A 21913-nucleotide genomic window follows, 5' to 3' on the forward strand; every position below is an offset into this window, starting at 1 on the left:
TCCTGAATGAGCGTCATCTTTAACTTCCGTCTGTCCACTTTTAAACTGTATGAACTATTCGTAACACTGAGTACAGCTTAAGCCTCATCATTGTAGGCTTTCTGCATAATGTGTTGTCTCTCTGTAACGGTTTTCTTGAGTTTCACGCAAAATTTAATGCACACGCTTTGCTCCTCCAACTCTGCCATCTTGGAATTTGCAAACTGTGAGACAGAACATTCCACTCAAATCCAGCACTGAACAATAACTAACAGACATACAACAACAAAACTTCCAACAGTTACACATTAAACACAGGCACGTGGATGGGTGCCAACCACATTTTGTTCTAAATCACCACTGGCGCAAAATTACAAATATTCCAGAATTTTTTGAATAAATCTCATACTAATGTCTTGGGAGATTCAGTTTATATATAACATTTTATGAGAATCTTGAGGCCCTTTTGAATTCTTTTAAAGCTGTCTTCAACCTGGAGGTTGGTTTCAGTACCACAGAGCTTTGCTAATCACGTGCAATATGCGGGAGTTAATGCATGGAAAGTAGTAAGTCTCCCATGTACCATTTTTACTATTCTATTGGAAGACTGGAAAAATGGCAGTCAATTTCGGACATCTAAAATACAAAATTTAGTCACCAAAGGATTTGTATGAAGTGTACCTATTTGGAGGAATAAATAATCTTGGGAACCACTTTGAAAATCATTTTTCATATTTTTGATTATGGTATTTTTCCTAAAATTTATTTACTGACTTTCATCTCAGCCCCCAAAATCAACTACATTAAAGCTTTAAACAGAAATAAAGAGTAGAATGTAAACTTTAAAATATACTCTTTCCAGCCAGATAAACTACCCTATATGACGGAAAACATTTGCGAAATAGGCGGGGAAAGGAAGAGTGCAGTATGACATGAATTTGATAGGTTATTACTTTAAGTGCTATGTTCTTTTTTGTAAGTGACATAAGAAATTTGTAGATATGGTTGAGCTGAAAACAATGTCCTCTTGTAAGGAATGATAATGCACTAAAATTATGCCATACTTGTTGGTTGCAATCTGACACATACTACAACAGTTGTCAGTTGCTTCTTCATTAAGCTTGGTTGCTCACTATGGATGGCAATCTCAATGAAACAGACCACAGTCTTCCCACGAAATGGACACTTGGTTTTCTTCATCAGCAACAGCAGACAGATTGTGTATAATGTTGAGAGACTGAACTCATTTCAAAGATCTGAATTGTAAAATAGCAAGCAATTTTAATCACACTGTAGGGTATGAAATTTGAAATGGTTGTTAAAGTTGGGTTTCTGATATGATTCGTTATTTATAAGATGGTGCACGAAGTTTCATCTGAAATATAAACCCTACATTTTTCTTATTCATAGTGAACATTAATGCCCCGAATCAAAGCAATTAAGGTGAGTCTGTGTTAACTGATTTCAACAGAATATTTTGTTCAGCAACACAATGAAGTCTGATAAATAAAACTAAACACAATGGAATATTTAGCAAATCTGTGACTGAACAAAGGATTCCTCAACCCATCCCAAGACATCCCAGAAACAAACATAGCAACCAAATCCCTAGCATTCACAAAACGATAAGATGAAAAATATGATGCTCAAGCTGACGTAACAGATGAACTGTCAAAACAAAACAGAAATTTGGTCCCACATTATAGGAATTCTCACAGAATGCGTAGGCACTTATGTTCATTCTATTTCATCGCTGTCTGCAGGTCAGAATAAGATCTTTACTGAAATGTCTGTGCTGAACAATCCGCTACCAGTGTACACCAGAGTTGTTGTTTGACCTCAATTCTCAAACGTATACATAGCTCAGCTCCCCACCATTGGCTCCTGTTGAACACTGGTAAGTTACAATAAACAGCATATTCCTGTTCTCGGTTAATTTACTGCTGCCATGGCTTACAAATCTGTAGTCCATCCTATCACATCTTTGTTTATTAATGATCCTCATACTGAAAATTTGTTTGGTGTTCTGAATTTTTAGATTTGTTTCCTGGAGGGGGGGATAGGGTATGTTAACAATGTCACAGCACACATCGCGCTTAAACCTTTGGCTCGGCCTTCCCATGTTTTTTCGCCCACACTGCATAAGGAAGTTCTCAACTTGTTGCATCACGGTCATTTGGGAGCCTCCTGCACTAATAATTAGCATGCTAACAAGTGTTCTGGCTGGGTATTGAGCACAACGTGGAGCTACTGATCACAGCCAGCTGCAAATGTCGAAATAAAGAGGCGGCATGAAGTCATATGTAGCATTTCTTTATTATTTTTTTATTTATTTATTGTTCCGTGGGACCAAATTAAGGAGAAGTCTCCATGGTCATGGAACGAGTCAATACATGAAATTATAACATGATATTAGAAACAGATAAAATTAAATATAAAAAAACATATTCAGGTGACAAGTCGTAAGTTTAAATAAAGAAAATCAACAATGTAACACTGGAATTTGCTTAATTTTTTAGCTCTTCCAGGAGCTCCTCGACAGAGTAGAAGGAGTGATCCATAAGGAAACTCTTCAGTTTAGACTTAAAAGAGTTTGGGCTACTGCTAAGATTTTTGAGTTCTTGTGGTAGCTTATTGAAAATGGATACAGCAGAATACTGCACTCCTTTCTGCACAAGAGTCACGGGAGTGCATTCCACATGCAGATTGGATTTCTGCCTAGTATTAACTGAATGAAAGCTGCTAACTCTTGGGAATAGGCTAATATTGCTGACAACAAACGACATAAAAGAAAATATATACTGTGAGGGCAATGTCAGAATTCCCAGACTATTGAACAGGTGTCGACAAGAGGTTCTCGAACTTACACCACATATAGCTCAAACAGCCCGTTTTTGAGCCAAAAATACCCTTTTTGAATCAGAAGAATTACCCCAAAAAATAATACCATACGACATAAGCGTATAAAATATGCGAAGTAGACTACTTTTCGTGTTGAAGTGTCACTTATTTCAGATACTGTTCTAATGGTAAATAAAGCAGTATTTAGTTTCTGAACAAGATCCTGGACATGGGCTTTCCACAACAGCTTACTGTCTATCCGAATGCCTAGGAACTTGAACTGTTCCGTCTCGCTTATAATATGCCCATTCTGTCTGATCAAAATATCAGTTCTTGTTGAATTGTGAGTTAGAAACTGTAAAAACTGAGTCTTACTGTGATTTAGCATAAAATTATTTTCCATAAGCCACGAACTTATTTCATGAACTACATTATTTGATACTGTTTCAATATTACACACAAGATCCTTCACTATCAAGCTGGTGTCATCGGCAAACAGAAATATTTTTGAATCACCCGTAATACTAGAAGGCATATCATTTATATAAATAAAAAACAGGAGTGGCCCCACCACCGACCCTTGGGGAACACCACACTTAACAGTGCCCCATTGGGACTGAACATCACTACCACTCTCAATATTGCAGAGAATTACCTTTCTGTTCTTAAAGTAAGAGGCGAACCAATTGTAAGCTACTCCCTTTACTCCATAATGGTCCAACTTCTGCAGTAATATTTTGTGGTCAACACAGTCAAAAACCTTCGTTAAATCAAAGAAAACACCTAGCGTTCGCAACCTTTTATTTAATCCATCCAAAACTTCACAGAGAAAAGAGAATATAGCATTTTCAGTTGTTAAACCATTTCTAAAACCAAACTGAACATTTGACAGCAAATTATGTGAATTTAAATGCTCCAGTAACCTTGTATATACAACCTTCTCGATAACTTTAGCAAACACTGATGGCATAGAAATAGGTCTAAAATTGTCAACATTATCAATGTCTCCCTTTTTATAAAGTGGCTTCACTACAGAGTCCTTTAATCGGTCAGGAAACCAACCACTCCTAAAGGAAAAGTTACAGATATGGCTAAGTACTGGGCTAACATACATAGAACAATACTTCAGTATTCTGCTAGATACCCCATCATATCCATGACAGTTCTTGGTCTTTAGTGATTTAATTATTAACTCAATCTCCCTCTTGTCAGTATCATGGAGGAGCATTTCAGATAACAGTCTCGGAACACTTTTTTCTACGAACGCTATATGATTCCCTGTTGGGACTAGGTTTCTATTTAGTTCACCTGCTATATTCAGAAAGTGATTATTAAATACTGTACATATTTGTGACTTATCAGTAACACGGACATTCCCACTACGCACTGATTCTATATCCTCAACCTGCCTCTGCAGACCAGCCACTTCCTTTACGAATGACCATATGGTTTTAATATTATCCTGAGACTTAGCTATTCTATCTGCATACCACATACTTTTTGCCTTCCTCATAACATTTTTAAGCACCTTACAATCCTGTTTGTAATGCGCTGCTGCATTTAGATTTTGACTGTTTCTAACGTTTTGATATAATTGCCACTTTGTTCTACAAGATATTCTTATCCCTCTAGTCAGCCACCCAGGCTGCCTGTTTATGCTAGTACCCTGTTTTGAACATTCTAACGGAAAGCAACTTTCAAAGAGCACGAGAAAAGTCTTGAGAGAAGCATTATATTTATCGTCTACTGTATCAGTGCTATAAACATCTTGCCACTCTTGTTCCTTGATAAGGTTTACAAAGGTCTATACAGCAACTGGATCAGCTTTCCTAAACAGCTGATGACTATATTTAACACGTGTTGCAGCACAAAAATCTTTTAGAGTTAATTTGTGCATCATGATCTGAAAAGCCATTCACCTTTTTGCTAACAAAATGCCCTTCTAGTAATGAGGAATGAACAAAAATGTTGTCTATGGTTGTTCTACTGTCCCCTTGCACTCTCATTGGAAATAATACAGTTTGCATAAGATTATATGAATTAAGGAGGTCTACCAGCATTCTCCCCTTGCATAATCACTTATACAATTAATATTGAAGTCACCACATATAACTAACATTTTGTATTTCCTATAAAGTGAACCAAGAACCTCCTCTAGCTTTAGCAAAAATGTTGTGAAATCGGAGTCTGGCGATCTCTAAATAACAACAGTTAGACGTTTAGTTCCGTTAAATTTAACCACACCTGCACAACATTCAAACACCTTTTCAATGCAATACTTTGAAACATCAATTGACTCAAATGGGATGCTGTTTTTCACATACATGGCTACTCCCCCACACCGCAAAGAGCTCCTCGAAAAGCTGCCAGCCAACTTGTATCCTGGTAAAGGAAGCCTCTGAATTATCTCCTTATTGAAGAAGTGTTCAGATATACCAATAATTTCAGAGTCAATATCTATAAGCAGTTCACTAACTTTATCTCTAATACCTTGTATATTTTGATGAAATATACTAATTCCCTCATTACTCGGATACCTAAGCTTTGTCAAAAGTGGTTCCTTTGTTAGAGAGACTTCCCTTAAGCAGGAATACCTATCAGCTGACTTCAATCTAAAAAAGGTGCAGCTCTAACACCCACTACTGTAGGAATTTTCCCATGAGTGATCCCACCCACCCAACCTATGCTGTCACCTATTAGCTTTGCCAACCTCCCCTTCCCATACCTGTTGAGGTGCAGGCCATGTCTAGTGAAACCCGTCCTGCTGATAGACTCCACCGATACCACTGAAATGTGACCCATGCTTTCTGTCATCAGCGCACCCCAAGTCTCATGTTATTACGCCTGACGGCTGTATTAAGATGAGGCCGATCATGATGCTGAAACAGTCCCACGAAATACACATTCGTGTTGCCAGTCTGAGTGGCTATCTTTTCCAGGTCACCATCTACGTCATACTCCCCATCCCTATCAATACTATTACCAGCCCCATCCACAATCACTACCTGATCCTCTTTAGTAAAATCCCTACATAACCCCCCTATGTTAACAGTCACCTGAGCCAATCCTGCATTAAGCTTCACAATGCTGGTGACCTAGTACTCACTCCCCAGCACTTCCTGCAACTGCTGGCCTACACCTCTGCCATGAGAACTACCTAACAGCACAACCTTCTTCTTCCTCTTCGACTTTGCAACTGTTCTAGCCACCGTAACTACTGAGGTCTGCTGCATACTTCCTACATCTACAGCTACTAGAGATTCCTCTCCACTAGACTCTGACAGTTGGTCATATCTACCGTAAACACCAATAGTAAAACTATCTGAAAATCTTCTTCTCCTAGCAGATCGCTTGCCAACAGCCAGCTCCCATTCCCCAACCCCTTTCTCCCTCCTCATCCTATCTAGCTCCTCCTGTGCGTTTTTCAACTGCACCTGAAGGGCACAGATCTTACGCTCCTGCTCCTCTACCACCTTACTCTTGCTACATAACCTGCAGTTCCATGAGAGGATCTCACCAGAATGCCCACTGGCTTCCCCACTGCATTCCTCCCAGTGAAAATACTTCGAACAAGTCTCACACCGCAATCCACTACTACGAACCTACGGCAAAGCCCACACTTCTCACTCATGGTAAAATTTTACTTTTACTAAGTTCCGCTACTACAATAAGAAGATGTTAAAAACCTGACTACAATAATCACAAACTTACTCTACAAGGGAAGTAACTACTATTATTAACAGTATTAATAAACAACAAATGTGAATATAACAAAAGACTAATACAGAAAGAGAATTAAAAGTCTAATGACACAGTAACGAAGCTGAAAACAGTTCCCAAAAGGTTCTTCTGAAATTATTTCACCGCAAAACACAAAAAACTCCGGTTGAAGACTACTAAAGATCCTAAATAAACCACTATACACAAACAATTAATTAGTACCTAGCTTTCGATGCGCCGCTACAGTTGCAACTGGTCAGCGCTGAATGTAAACACAGGTAAGAGGTTATGTTGCTTGATACGGAACACTCACAAATATCAGGACACAACACAAGAAAGGCAGAGGTGAATGAAGAAACCACTAATAAGTCACTTATATAGTAAATATTCCCCCCATGAACCATGGACCTTGCCGTTGGTGGGGAGGCTTGCATGCCTTAGCGATACAGATAGCCGTACCGTAGGTACAACCACAACGGAGAGGTATCTGTTGAGAGGCCAGACAAACGTATGATTCCTGAAGAGGGGCAGCAGCCTTTTCAGTAGTTGCAAGGGCAACAGTCTGGATGATTGACTGATCTGGCCTTGTAACAATAACCAAAACGGCCTTGCTGTGCTGGTACTGCGAACGGCTGAAAGCAAGGGGAAACTACAGCCGTAATTTTTCCCGAGGGCATGCAGCTTTACTGTATGATTAAATGATGATGGCATCCTCTTGGGTAAAATATTCCGGAGGTAAAATAGTCCCCCATTCGGATCTCCGGGAGGGGACTACTCAAGAGGATGTCGTTATCAGGAGAAAGAAAACTGGCGTTCTACGGATCGGAGCGTGGAATGTCAGATCCCTTAATCGGGCATGTAGGTTAGAAAATTTAAAAAGGGAAATGGATAGGTTAAAGTTAGATATAGTGGGAATTAGTGAAGTTCGGTGGCAGGAGGAACAAGACTTCTGGTCAGGTGACTACAGGGTTATAAACACAAAGTCAAATAGGGGTAATGCAGGAGTAGGTTTAATAATGAATAGGAAAATAGGAATGCGGGTAAGCTACTACAAACAGCATAGTGAACGCATTATTGTGGCCAAGATAGATACGAAGCCCACACCTACTACAGTAGTACAAGTTTATATGCCAACTAGCTTTGCAGATGACGAAGAAATTGAAGAAATGTATGATGAAATAAAAGAAATTATTCAGAAAGTGAAGGGAGACGAAAATTTAATAGTCATGGGTGACTGGAATTCGAGTGTAGGAAAAGGGAGAGAAGGAAACGTAGTAGGTGAATATGGATTGGGGCTAAGAAATTAAAGAGGAAGCCGCCTGGTAGAATTTTGCACAGAGCACAACTTAATCATAGCTAACACTTGGTTTAAGAATCATGATAGAAGGTTGTATACATGGAAGAACCCTGGAGACACTAAAAGGTATCAGATAGATTATGTAATGATAAGACAGAGATTTAGGAACCAGGTTTTAAATTGTAAGACATTTCCAGGGGCAATTGTGGACTCTGACCAGAATCTATTGGTTATGACCTGTAGATTAAAACTGAAGAAACTGCAAAAAGGTGGGAATTTAAGGAGATGGGACATGGATAAACTGAAAGAACCAGAGGTTGTACAGAGTTTCAGGGAGAGCATAAGGGAACAATTGACAGGAATGGGGGAAAGAAATACAGTAGAAGAAGAATGGGTAGCTCTGAGGGATGAAGTAGTGAAGGCAGCAGAGGATCAAGTAGGTAAAAAGACGAGGGCTATTAGAAACCCTTGGGTAACAGAAGAAATATTGAATTTAATTGATGAAAGGAGAAAAAATAAAAATGCAGTAAATGAAGCAGGCAAAAAGGAATACAAACGTCTCAAAAATGAGATCGACAGGAAGTGCAAAATGGCTAAGCAGGGATGGCTAGAGGACAAATGTAAGGATGTAGAGGCGTATCTCACTAGGGGTAAGATAGATACTGCCTACAGGAAAATTAAAGAGACCTTTGGAGATAAGAGAACCACTTGTATGAACATCAAGAGCTCAGATGGAAACCCAGTTCTAAGCAAAGAAGGGAAAGCAGAAAGGTGGAAGGAGTATACAGAGGGTCTATACAAGGGCAATGCACTTGAGGACAATATTATGGAAATGGAGGAGGATGTAGATGAAGATGAAATGGGAGATACGATGCTGCGTGAAGAGTTTGATAGAGCACTGAAAGACCTGAGTCGAAACAAGGCCCCCGGAGTAGACAACATTCCATTGGAACTACTGACGGCCTTGGGAGAGCCAGTCCTGACAAAACTCTACCATCTGGTGAGCAAGATGTATGAAACAGGCAAAATACCCTCAGACTTCAAGAAGAATATAATAATTCCAATCCCAAAGAAAGCAGGTGTTGACAGATGTGAAAATTACCGAACTATCAGTTTAATAAGCCACAGCTGCAAAATACTAACACGAATTATTTACAGACAAATGGAAAAACTAGAAGAAGCCGACCTCGGGGAAGATCAGTTTGGATTCCGTAGAAATACTGGAACACGTGAGGCGATACTGACCTTACGACTTATCTTAGAAGAAAGATTAAGGAAAGGCAAACCTACGTTTCTAGCATTTGTAAACTTAGAGAAAGCTTTTGACAATGTTGACTGGAATACTCTCTTTCAAATCCTAAAGGTGGCAGGGGTAAAATACTGAGAGCGAAAGATTATTTACAATTTGTACAGAAACCAGATGGCAGTTATAAGAGTCGAGGGACATGAAAGGGAAGCAGTGGTTGCGAAGGGAGTAAGACAGGGTTGTAGCCTCTCCCCGATGTTATTCAATCTGTATATTGAGCAAGCAGTAAAGGAAACAAAAGAAAAATTTGGAGTAGGTATTAAAATCCATGGAGAAGATATAAAAACTTTGAGGTTCGTCGATGACATTGTAATTCTGTCACAGACAGCAAAGGACTTGGAAGAGCAGTTGAACGGAATGGATGGTGTCTTGAAGGGAGGATATAAGATGAACATCAACAAAAACAAAATGAGGATAATGGAATGTAGTCGAATTAAGTCGGGTGATGTTGAGGGTATTAGATTAGGAAATGAGACACTTAAAAATAGTAAAGGAGTTTTGCTATTTGGGGAGCAAAATAACTGATGATGGTTGAAGTAGAGAGGATATAAAATGTAGACTGGCAATGGCAAGGAAAGCGTTTCTGAAGAAGAGAAATTTGTTAACATCGAGTATAGATTTAAGTGTCAGGAAGTCATTCCTGAAAGTATTTGTATGGAGTGTAGCCATGTATGGAAGTGAAACATGGACGGTAAATAGTTTGGACAAGAAGAGAATAGAAGCTTTCGAAATGTGGTGCTACAGAAGAATGCTGAAGATTAGATGGGTAGATCACATAACTAATGAGGAAGTAGTGAATAGGATTGGGGAGAAGAGAAGTTTGTGGCACAACTTAACCAGACGAAGGGATCGGTTGGTAGGACATGTTCTGAGGCATCAAGGGATGACAAATTTAGTATTGGAGGGCAGCGTGGAGGGTAAAAATCGTAGGGGGAGACCAAGAGATGAATACACTAAGCAGATTCAGAAGGATGTAGGTTGCAGTAGGTACTGGGAGATGAAGAAGCTTGCACAGGATAGAGTAGCATGGAGAGCTGCATCAAACCAGTCTCAGGACTGAAGACCACAACAACAAACATAGTAAATATTATCACAAAAACCGTTAAAATATTTATCTGCAACCTTAAAATATATAAAAACTTGGAGAGCGATCTCACACGTAGACACTCGCTTATGATGCCACACCAAAGATGCTATTTCCAAATAGCATTTGATTCGATAGTGCACCTACACTTCTTGTCAAAAGTACAATCATATGGGGTATCAAATGAAATTTGTGACTAGATTGAGGACTTTTTGGTAGAGAGGATACAGCATCTTACGTTGGATAGACTGTCATCTTCAGATGTAGTTGTAACTTCAGATGTGCCACAGGCAAATGTGTTGGGATCCCTGCTGTTCATGTTGTATATTAATGACTTTGCAGACAATATTAATAGTAACCTCAAACTTTTTGCAGATGATGCAGTTATCTATAACGAAGTAGTATCTGAAGAAGGCTGCATAAATATTCAGTCATTTTCAGAAAAGGACAATTGTGCTCTTCACAAAATGAAGAAATGTAGAATCTTAATGACTAACATATCAAAGAGTCACTGTTGGAATCAGCCAACTCATACAAATATCAGGGTGCAACATTTTGTAAGGATATATTTTCAGTCATGGGTAAAGCATGTGACAGACTCCGGTTTATTGGTAGAATACTGGAGTAGTGCAATCAGTCTACTAAAGAGACTGCTTACAAATCGCTCATGCGACCCATCCTAAAATACTGCTCAGGTACGTGGGACCAATACCAGATAGGATTAACAGAGGATATTGATCATATACAGAAAAAGGAAGCAAGAATGGTCACGTGTTTGTTTAATCCATGGGAGAGTGTCGCAGAGATACTGAAGGAGCTGAAATGGCAGTCTCTTGAGGCAGGTGTAAACTATCCCGAGAATGTCTAAAGTTTCAACAACCAGCTTTAAATGGTTACTCTAGGGATATACTGCAACCCCCTATGTATCGCTCACATACAGATCGTAAGGATAAGATCAGAATAATTATAAGATTAGAATAATTACTGCATGCACAGAGGCATTCAAATAATCATTCTTCACATGTTCTGTACGTGAATGGAATGGGAAGAAACCCTAATAACTGGTACAATAGGATGCACCCTTTGCCATGCACCTCATGGCAGTTTGCAGAGTACAGATATAGGTACACATATAGATATAGATGTAGATGTAGATAAAGGGAACAGCTTAACAGTAAAGGTGAAATGAGCATCAAAGATGAAAAATACCTGCTATAGTCATCACCTTTAACCTTTCACCTACTGAAAAGGGCACTGTCCAATCAGACATGTCGAAACCCATCCTGAAATATTTCATACAGGTGGAATATACTGAAAGGAACACCATGTCAAAATTTTAGCTGCTAAGACTCACAGCAAGTATCTTTTTTTTTTTATTTTATTTATTTTTTAATGCTAAGAACTGTCAAACTCATAGGTCGCTACGTGGTTGGAGGAATGTACGGCTCTGCCCTAGCAGCAGCAGACAGTGCACGACCAACATGGCATGTGCATAGCTAGTTGATGGTGCAACGATAAACAAATAATACAACAAAACCCAATCATAATTTGAGAAGTGAATTTTAACAATGTACAGGCTGTATACGTGGATGAGGAAAAAAATTTCCCGGATTTCCCGGTTAAAAATACACTTTCTCCCAGATGAAAATACACTTTTCCCGTGTTAAGCGGTGGTATACTTTTCCTCGGAACTGTAAAACTTATCAGTCCATTGAATCATTATGGTCTTATAAACAGGAGGAAAAAAAACACGTTTTGGAAAGATCTGTGATGTGCAGCAACATGTACGTTGCATATTTTCATATTGAGAAAGTATAAATTCGAATTCCACCAAACACCGCATCTTACTTTCCGAAGCATTGAAATTGAGATTGCCGTGCGCTTTTGTAAGCCATGTCACACGATCTCATCAGCTGATGATGGTGGATATTCAGAGCATAGGACACGTGATGTAGTCAGCCAATAGCAACATCACTGTTACGTAGTGTGAGCACACAAATAGGAAAAGTTAATGGTTTAAAATATTATACATAGAGTTGATACAAGAAAAGCAAAGCTTTCACATGTAATATTGGTCTCAAAGATTAATCGGTTGCAAGAGAATTTAAGCTTTCATATATAATGTTGATATTTATTGCGCATGTTACACTTTAATATACATCACACAAATGTGCCAGTAAACTTTTTAATAACGACATAAATGTCTGATTATCTGGGCTACAAATTCTTCAAATGATCATCCTCACAGAATTGATTTTTAAATGAGTGTCGAACACTCTGTGATCAGAAACTCATCATACATTCTCGCTTATAGTTCATCTTGTGTAAAAGGAAATTTACTTTGAAAGTAACGCTTTCCAAACCACCATTCTCAATATTTCGCGGCGACCTGTTAGAAATAAGTTCATTCCATCAGTTGCCAGAGAGTGCCAAATGACAGGCGTCACCGCACTTGTGCAGCTACGATGACGCAGGTAGCCCATAAGATTGTACGTGTAAAACATTAAAGGACCTTACATTACGTCATAAAAGAAACAGGACACCAGAGGATACTCTAAGAGCATCATAATTTCGTGAACCATACTAAAATGCATAATTCGGCTTAAAGTGCACATTCGGGGGTAAATTTTCTTGGACTATCAGTACTATACTATGATGTGTTTGGTTCTTTATCATGGCATAATGCCATTTGTGCTAGAAGATGAAACCGTGCACTTGAAATGCAGCGAACAGTTGAAAGCAGCCAGTAGTCTGAAATTAAACACTTCGTTTGAAATAAATGGATTACCTCAGTGGAAGAGAGTTATAAAAGCCAAATTTCTTTAGCAAACCGGCAAAAATAACCTCATTGGTCTGCAAGGCGACCAATGCTTGACTGTTAGAAAGGTGGAAATGAATTAAAATCTGAAATTAATAACTTATTTTAGCCTTCTGTAATTATGTGAATGTATTTTAATTCACTTGATAGCTCCCGGCCACAGAAATTTATTTTGTTTTATATGAGCAGGCCGCTGTGACCGAGCGCTTTGGACCAGAACCGCGCTGCTGCTACACTCGCAGGTTTGAATCCTGCCTCGGGCATGGATGTGTGTGATGTCCTTAGGTTTGTTAGGATTAAGTAGTTCTAAGTCTAGGGGACTGATAACCTCTGATGTTAAGTCCCATAGTGCTTAGAGCCATTTGAACCATTTTTGTTTACATTTGACATGAGAGCAATACACGAAGAGGAAACAGCTACATCACTAAACGTAAACACGGGTCACGTGGAGACCACCTTCCTCCCCATTACAACTCAAGAGTCATCTGTTACGGTTCTACGATATTTCCGAACTGGGGCAATACTAGATAGTGCGCCCTCCCCCTCCCCCCCCTTCCTCCCGCGTTTGAGGTAGTACGCTACAAATTAAATCGACTTTTCAAAAAATGTTCGTTTTGCAGCACATATCTTTCTGAGTGTCTGATGCATAAAACATATGTCTTCGAGGAAATGTAAGACACGTTATTTGGTCTTTAGTGTGCCAAAGTGCAGTGTTGCTACTTCACACAGCATTCTTCTTTCGCACGTCACTGTATTTCGCTCTGTTGAATTCAAATGTGTATATTTTGTAATGGATGCTCTCAAACTATATTCAGGACAGTGGAAATTAAAATGTCCTGTGGTGCCTAACATTCTCCCAGTCAGCCAACCAGGAGAACAAGAACTCTTCAGAAAATTTGCTCTCTTTCTCTCTTTATTGCCTATTAGCTAATAACCTGAGGTTTTGTGTGACATAAAATTAAATATAGGATACAAAAAAATCAGTGAAGACATGAGAGAAGTAAGATACACTACATATTTCTCCAATCCGTAAGTCCTGGCGTTTTTTTCTCTCTAACCATGCTACGGCTTTACATGGTGTGCTTTCCTTTCTGCGAAAGAATCTATATCTCATCGAAGTTCCTCAAACCTTTCGCTACATGAAAGAATGAAATTTCGCTGTATAATACTGAAAAAGCTGCTAATACAAACAGTACCCAAGACTGGTGGTGTTTCTGGAGCTGATTACTTGTATTTTGTCACTGTCTGCTAGATAAAACAAAATAGGCCTTTCTAATATTGCAGCAATTGTAATACACCCCAAATGGTCATTTTTACAACAGGACAGAATATTATTCATGAAGAACCATTATCAAATGCCTATTAGGCCTACTACAAGCAAAAATCTTTGGTAGGAAATAGTTTCACATTTCATTCATATGCTCCAGCTTCTCATCTTCTCCTTCCTTGTTATAACAAACAATCTTCTCATCAGTAATTCTGTAACTACTCCTGCCTGTGTCAAAACTTATTCTCCGGTTAACTTCACTAACCCTGCTACAATCACCGGTTTAGTTATTGCGTGTTTATTCTCCGGTTAGGCGTTATTACGTGTTCTCACAACATATTTTCCACGCTACTACCAGAATAGAACTTAAGGCCTGCTGGCCAGGCACTGTACAACTGGCCCTTACTAGTGTAGCGGCCTGGCCAAAAACTTTCTATCAAAATTTCATTTTCTTGGATACACTGAGAAGATAACAAGCAATCTTTCTCACCTGTTATTCCTGTTAGTCGTTTATTTCCACTCTGGTAGTTTACTAGTTTCACTAGGAACTGTAACAACGCTAATCATTTGCAAACCCAGTCAACCACACAAACGAACGTTGGCATTCACTTCACTCGTTCAGCTTTATTTCGCTCAGCTCGTATGGCCCCGTCCCCTTTTCTCTGCAGAGAAGTTTACTTCTAGATGTGACGGGGATTCCCCTGGCAGACATCACATACATTATGCACGCATTCAAAAATCAGCTTATGATTCATTCAGGAATCAACTCAGAATGAGTTCAAAAATGTTCAAAAATCAACAGGGATGTGTTTCAAAATCATATGAATAATTGATAGACCAACATGCGCTGGATGCTAGTCGCTTTGCGAAACAAGGTTTTTTCCTCCTGAAATTGCCACCCGGGGCAGACACCCCGGTTTGCTCCTCCCCTCTACTGCCCCCTAGATCTGGGCCTGTCATGCATGAGTGAATATGGCAGCTTGGGCACACCAGTAAAATTTTTCAGTGTAGCATCTGGCTGCTTTTGATGTTACTGCTTACACAGCTAACAACAACACTTCCGTATCCAGAAGCAGGACTCAACTGCGCATGTGCATGAGCCTGCTCACAACTGCTCGAAGGAATCCAATGTAAACAGTTGTGATGTCGCGCTCATCGGAGGTAATTTGTTGTTCTGAAGCATTGCATAGTCTTCCTAAAGCCTTTGACACATTTTGCTGTTAAGACACTTGTATGGGCACTGTGTTTTGTTGTTGTATATGGCACATTTCCTTTGTAACTTAAGTTTTATTTTCTTTTTTTTCCTCTCGTTCATGTCTCACTGCTGCAGTATTATACTGCAGTACCGGCAAACAGTAATATCCTTTGTTGGAATATTGGTTCTTACCAGCCAAAATTACAAAAATCTAACTGAAAACTAAAACAATGAACAATTCCTAGAATTCTAAAAAATTCCAGGGATTTTCCTGGTTTTTTTCCCAGATGAAAAAATTCCCGGGTTTTCCCGGATCTCCCAGGTCTAATACACCCTCAATGTAAGAAAAAACAGATTGCTAGTTATCATAAAGAAGTTGCAGACAGGCACAACTAAAAAGACACATACGTAAAGCTTTCAGCCAAAGCCTTCAACAGTACAAGAGAGAGACACCCACCATTCACACACACAAGAAAGTACATCTCATGCACACATGACCGCGAACTCCAGCATCTTGGAATGGAATGCAGCTCTCATTTGGGATGCAAGCAGCAATCTGGATACGGTGGGGAAGGGGAAGGGATAGTAGTGTTCAGGTGGGGAGAGAGACGAACGTCTCGTGGAGTATGCAAAGACTAGACTGCCAACAAGGGCAGTGTCAGGAGGTTTTGGGGCAGAAAGATGGTGGTGGTGGTGGTGGTGGTGGTGGTGGTGGTGGCGGCGGTGGTGGGGAGTGGGGGATGGAGGGGGGAGGGTGGAGGTGGGGGGGGGGGGAGGAGCAAAAGTGGAATGGAGTGGGGAAAGGCAGGTGGATGTATTGGCAGCGAGCTGCAAATATACATGGTAGAGGATGAGAACGGGGAGGAAATGATGGACAGACAGGGTGGAAACTGTTGGGCGGAGGGTGTGGGGACAGTATTTTACTGTAAGTTCAGGCCTCCCCATTCTCATCTCCCACCTTGTTTATTTGCAGCCCTCTGCCAATGCATCCAACTGTCTTTTACCACTCCTCTCCTTTTTTGCTCCTTTTTCTCCCCACCTATCTGCCCCGCATCCTCCTGACGTTGTGCCTGTTGGCAGTGCACACTCCACCAGACAGCATTCATTTCTCCTCCCACCCGTATACTACTATCCCTTCCCCTTCCCCACCCCCTCCAGGTGCTCCTTGCATCCCACGTGATAAATGCATTCCGGCCTGAGATGCTGGATTGGTTGTCATTTGTGTGTGGAACATGCTTGCTTGTGTGTGTGTGTGTGTGTGTGTGTGTGTGTGTGTGTGTGTGTGTGTGTGCGCGCGCGCGCGTGTGTGTGGTCTATTTTTGACGAAGGCCTTACTGGCTGAAAGCTTATTTGTGACAGTCTTTCTGTTGTGCCTATCTGCGACTCAGCATCTCCGCTATATGCTGAGTGGCAGCTTTCATAATATTGTTTCTTTTAATTGCCTGTCTGCAACTTAATGCTGATATTCCTACCTGGAGTTTCCATAGAATGAATTTTAGTTTCCCTTGATAGTTTCTCTGACACAACTGTTGACAATCACTATTAACTTGAAATTGCAACTCATTTAATACCCATAATGATTAGCAGTTGTCTCTGTGGTATCACTAAGTGTCAACAAATGAGATAAAACTGAATTAATTTTCTTTGTGTATCTTCATACGTACTACCTAATAGTATTTGTCTTTGTGCAGGTTTCAGAGTTTCACAGTAATGTAGAATCCAATTAACATTTTCAACCTTGCAAAAAAGAAATATTTTGGTTCAAGTGATGATTGTTATGCCAATTAAAGTCAAGAACAAAAAGACAGTACCTTCATAGCTCAATGAAGATATGTATGGTCAATAGCTTTCAATGTGAAAGAAAACACTGTAAATTTTTTCATTCACAGAAGAGGGAGAAAATGCTTAAAGTTAAGCAGTGTGCAAAGCTGGTTCCGTTTCATAAAATCAGAACAACAATTGTATAAATGGACCAAAGATTTACACGAAGCATGAAATATGTGCCAAAATAAAAAACCCACAAAATTGTGAAAGAAAAACTATTTACAGATTTTGAACTGCTTATGAGAGTCAAAGCACCATTTCTGAAGAGATCAATATAACTGAGCCCTCTGAATTGCAAATGAGATTACTGACATCCAGGTTTCTTCAATGTAGATAAACAGATTCATGAAATTATGTGGAAAAAGAAGTCACAAAATTATGAAGTTTACTTCAAGTGAATGTGTAGAGGAGATGGTATGAAAAAGTTATCCTTATAGAGAAATTAGTAACTGATGTAAAGACAAAGTTTCTTGTTATCCCCTACAACAATGTGTATACAGCCAGGTGGTCAAGTTCAGTGCAAGAAGTGCACACACACGCCGCACATTACCATTTCGAGCAAGAGAAAGACAAAGTTGCTTGTATCGATGAATGCTACAACATACACATATACAACAATGGGACTGATAAGTATCAGTGGATTACTGTTTCCCCAGCTTTATACCTTTCTTCAGGGATCTCAAGGCAAATTAGGACCCACTTAAAAAAAAAGGACTATTTGGTTGCAGAAATCTTGTAATCAACATAGCAAAATCTGGAAAAATGTAAGAGAATAATTTTCATTATTGTATCCTAAACATCTTCTTACTAGATGAGGTTGAAAATACCACTTCAGTTATAAGGTTCTTTTGGTTTTCCAATGCTTAAGCCACAACCAGTTTCGGGCTCTTATATGACCATCATCAGGTGTGAGATCTTTGTGTTGTGACCCTGGGCACCACGCTGATGGGCCTGTAAGAGCCTGAAACTGGTTGTGGTTTAAGCATTGCAAAATAAAAAGAACCTTACAACTGAAACAGTATTTTCAATATCTGCTACAATGCTCAGTTGCAGATGTTCCTCCGGCAGGATTGTTTGTCTTCTTACCAGCTGTAGCAAATAATTCATTTCTTCTGTTGAACTCTTGGCCTGGAAATAATGTCACATCTGCCTTTAGGAGGTACGAAAAGATTCAGCCTCCCGATAAAGTAATTTGTCAACATTGTACAGCATAATTTCAGAAAATTCTCAGACAATATAATTTCTGATAGCTCTTTGTCATTTCAAATTTACCAGTGAAATAGTATTGTTAAACTTCAGTCACTTGCACATTGTCAGTTTGCATCACCAGGTTTGATGAATTTGATCAAGCATGCCTGGCATACAGAACATCAGCAATGACCATTTTTTACTCCATTGCAGTTCTGTTGAAATAAAACTAGTAATTACTGCAAAGTACGTAAGTGCATTAATTTTTCTTTTCTTCAGATGCACCTGGTGTAAAGAAAATGTTTGTTTTCATCATCTAATAGACACTTCGCATTTTTGTGATGACTATTAGAAATAATCAAGGAAATATTTCACTGTTAGTAAAATATTCATTATTTAAAAATTATAAAAAGAGCCATGCTAGAGTAAATGTTACAATATATTTCCTGTCAACAAATTAATATCCAGATAGAAGGAAGTCATCTGTAGTGCACTAACTTCATTTTCATTCTCCTGTTAGTAACTTGTGTAGCCTGCAATAGTTTAGCTGACGATATGAACTGCAAGTTAATCAAAAAGTTAATGATATGAGACATTTTTGGTAAGGTTCAAATGTTTAAAATTCATGTGTGTGCACTTTGGACTTCAAGCTACACAGTGCTACAATACCATCATAGCTGTGTTTGCTTATTTGCTGATTCGCGTGCATGGCAGGAAGGGTTGTTCTAAGTGGTTCTACTTGCAGCAGAAATGAGTAACTTTAAGATCTTTTAAAACATAGCTGCAGTGCACCTTAGTAACTAAAATTTTGACAGTGCATTTCTTTTGGTGTATTCTTCCTGTGCGATAAATTTCACTGGGTACGTTTTCATATGCCTCACTGGACCATTCCCTTGTGAGTTTGGTCAGTTCATATAGCGCGCGCGTGTATGCACGCGCACGTGCACCCGCACCCGCGTGCGCGCACACACCAACCTTCCTTCAAGTCCTTTCCTTCTAACTTTACTACCATATCTAGCCACCTCCTATTTGGCTGTTTTTCTCTTATTGTTCACATGGCCAGCAAAGTTGTTGCTCTTATTTATAGGTCTATCAAACTGTCAATTCCTGGACTACGTCATTTCAAAAACCTCACCAATACTGAAGCAAAAAGGGCACTACCTATTGAGCACCATTGTAAATAGAGTTTTCTGCATGCCTGAGCCCTTGTATAAACTTTTATCTACTCCATTAGATAGAACAGAATTCTTCTACCGTAGAAGTATCACTACATTCAGGAGAAATATGTATTCTCATCAGTCAGTGCACGATAATAAAATGCGAGGAATGTCTTGAAAGGAGAGCATGTAACATCTTGTCAATGTACAGTCTTTAGACATAGATCATTAACTAAGTTGGAAAATTACCATGTCTCTCTCATTGTGATCTATCTTACTACTTCTGATCCTTTCTAAAAATTAGAACACATAAATCATGAAAAATTACTTTCAATTCAGAGTACAAAACAAAGTATCACTTACTGCGTATTTTGTGAGAGGCTGGTACTCCTTTACCGGTGGAACTTCCAATATAGGCATGGCTGAATAATCTGGAATCACAACTGGTTCAAGGTTCCGTGGCAAATGAACTCCGTCAGGTACGAACATATGATTAAACAACTTACTAAGACAAAACATCATGTACATAACAAGTAACCCATTCACAAATCCCAAAATGAAATTTGGAAGTGGAGCATATAAATTGAAAATGAAATAGGAAATAATGAATATATACCATTTCCAAGAGAGACAACCTACAAATTTAAAAACATGTTCTTTCTTTTCCATTTGCACTGAATGGCTGGACGGAATAAATTTCGTGCAGTCTAATCTCCCAGGATCTGCATTAGCAATTACAGGTTCTGGTACATGAATGTCCTCAGATGCCTCAACACCTGACTCAATATCATCCTCTACAGTGTTTTCAGTCTTTTCATCTTCTTTGGTAGATGCAAGAGATGACATTGTAATACTGCTGATAATAGCAGGTTTATGCGAATGCTGTCGATGTCTTAGCCCAGAAAGATTACTCCTAAATTTGGCATGGAAAGAAAGCTTTTTCGGTGGAACTGTCAGTTCTGACAAACTGTCAGTCTCACCCTGCACAGGTGTACCGGGACCTTCTTCTGAAGCTTCATCTTGAGCTGTTGTACTTTTACTGTCTTCATCTGGATCATCTTTCTCATCAATGGAACTAGAACCTTTCTTTGATAGCTTCTCCATTGAAGACCTTTTTGGAGATGGGTCTGCCCTAGCAGCACCATCTTTCTGCTCCATTGTTTTCCCTGAGGCTTCAGAAATGTCTTCTGAATCACTTATACTAGAATTCTCCTTACTTTTTCCTAACAGTTTACTACTCCTACCAATATCACTAAATGATAGGGAACCTGATCTCCTATCACTCTTCATCTCACTAATTTTTTCTTCAACAGTCTTTGTTATCTTGCCCCTCAGTTCATGAAAAATCCTCCATGTGTCACTGCCACTTGCAGACGAAGCATCCAAAACACCAACGTCAACACTGGTTGATCTCTTTCCCAAGCCTTTCAGGTACTCTTTCATAGGAGATGGATCTCTGGAAGAGGATGCTGTGCTACTAGAGGTAACAGTAATAGTACCTGATGTAGTATTACTGACAGTAGTGGCAACAGAAGTAGAAGCAACAGTTGTTGTTGCGACTGATACCGTACTTGTTGGTGGTAATGACTGGCTTTCTTCTTCCCCTGTGAAGAAAATAAGAAAACTAATAATATCAATCAACAACAATGTATCACTGAGTAATTTTTTTTAAATTCACTTGCAACTATGTTGTACTATGGTGTAGTAAGAGAAAGCTCTCTTGAATACAAGTGTGCACAACAGTCTGGAATTTAAACCCATTCAGTAAAACATGTAGGAAAATATGTGTAAAAAAATTAAAAGGAACACTGTCTCAAACTCTAATTAGAAACCATCAACAGGTACTGTATGGTACAGAAAACAGTCTTTATAATACTAATCATAGAGACAAAAGTAACGAATAATTTTTCACATACACGATGTGATCAAAAGTATCCGGACACCTGGCTGAAAATGACTTACAAGTTCATGGCGCCCTCCATCGGTAATGCTGGAATTCAAAATGGTGTTGGCCCACCCTCAGCCTTGATGACAGCTCCCACCTTCGCAGGTATACATTCGATCATGTGCTGGAAGGTTTCTTGGGGAATGGCAGCCCATTCTTCATGAAGTGCTGCAGTGAGGAGAGGCATTGATGTCAGTCGGTGAGGCCTGGCATGAAGTCAGCACTCCAATGCATCCCAAAGGTGTTCTATACAATTCAGGTCAGGACTCAGTGCAGGACAGTCCATTACAGG

The 21913-nt window shown here is 39.4% G+C and overlaps 1 protein-coding gene across 3 annotated transcripts in view; it reads right to left on the reverse strand.

Moving 5' to 3' along the window:
* LOC126092122 (testis-expressed protein 2) overlaps positions 1 to 21913 on the reverse strand; it is a 335634-nt gene that overhangs the window by 229594 nt on the left and 84127 nt on the right. For all 3 annotated transcript variants that reach the window (XM_049907564.1, XM_049907563.1, XM_049907562.1), the window contains exon 4: positions 20040 to 21280. In XM_049907564.1, coding sequence (XP_049763521.1) covers positions 20040 to 21280 — 1241 coding nt within the window. The remainder of the gene's footprint in view (positions 1 to 20039; positions 21281 to 21913) is intronic.

The sequence above is a fragment of the Schistocerca cancellata genome, chromosome 7 (genome assembly GCF_023864275.1).
Source record: "Schistocerca cancellata isolate TAMUIC-IGC-003103 chromosome 7, iqSchCanc2.1, whole genome shotgun sequence".
NCBI classification, from domain to species: Eukaryota; Metazoa; Arthropoda; class Insecta; order Orthoptera; family Acrididae; genus Schistocerca; species Schistocerca cancellata.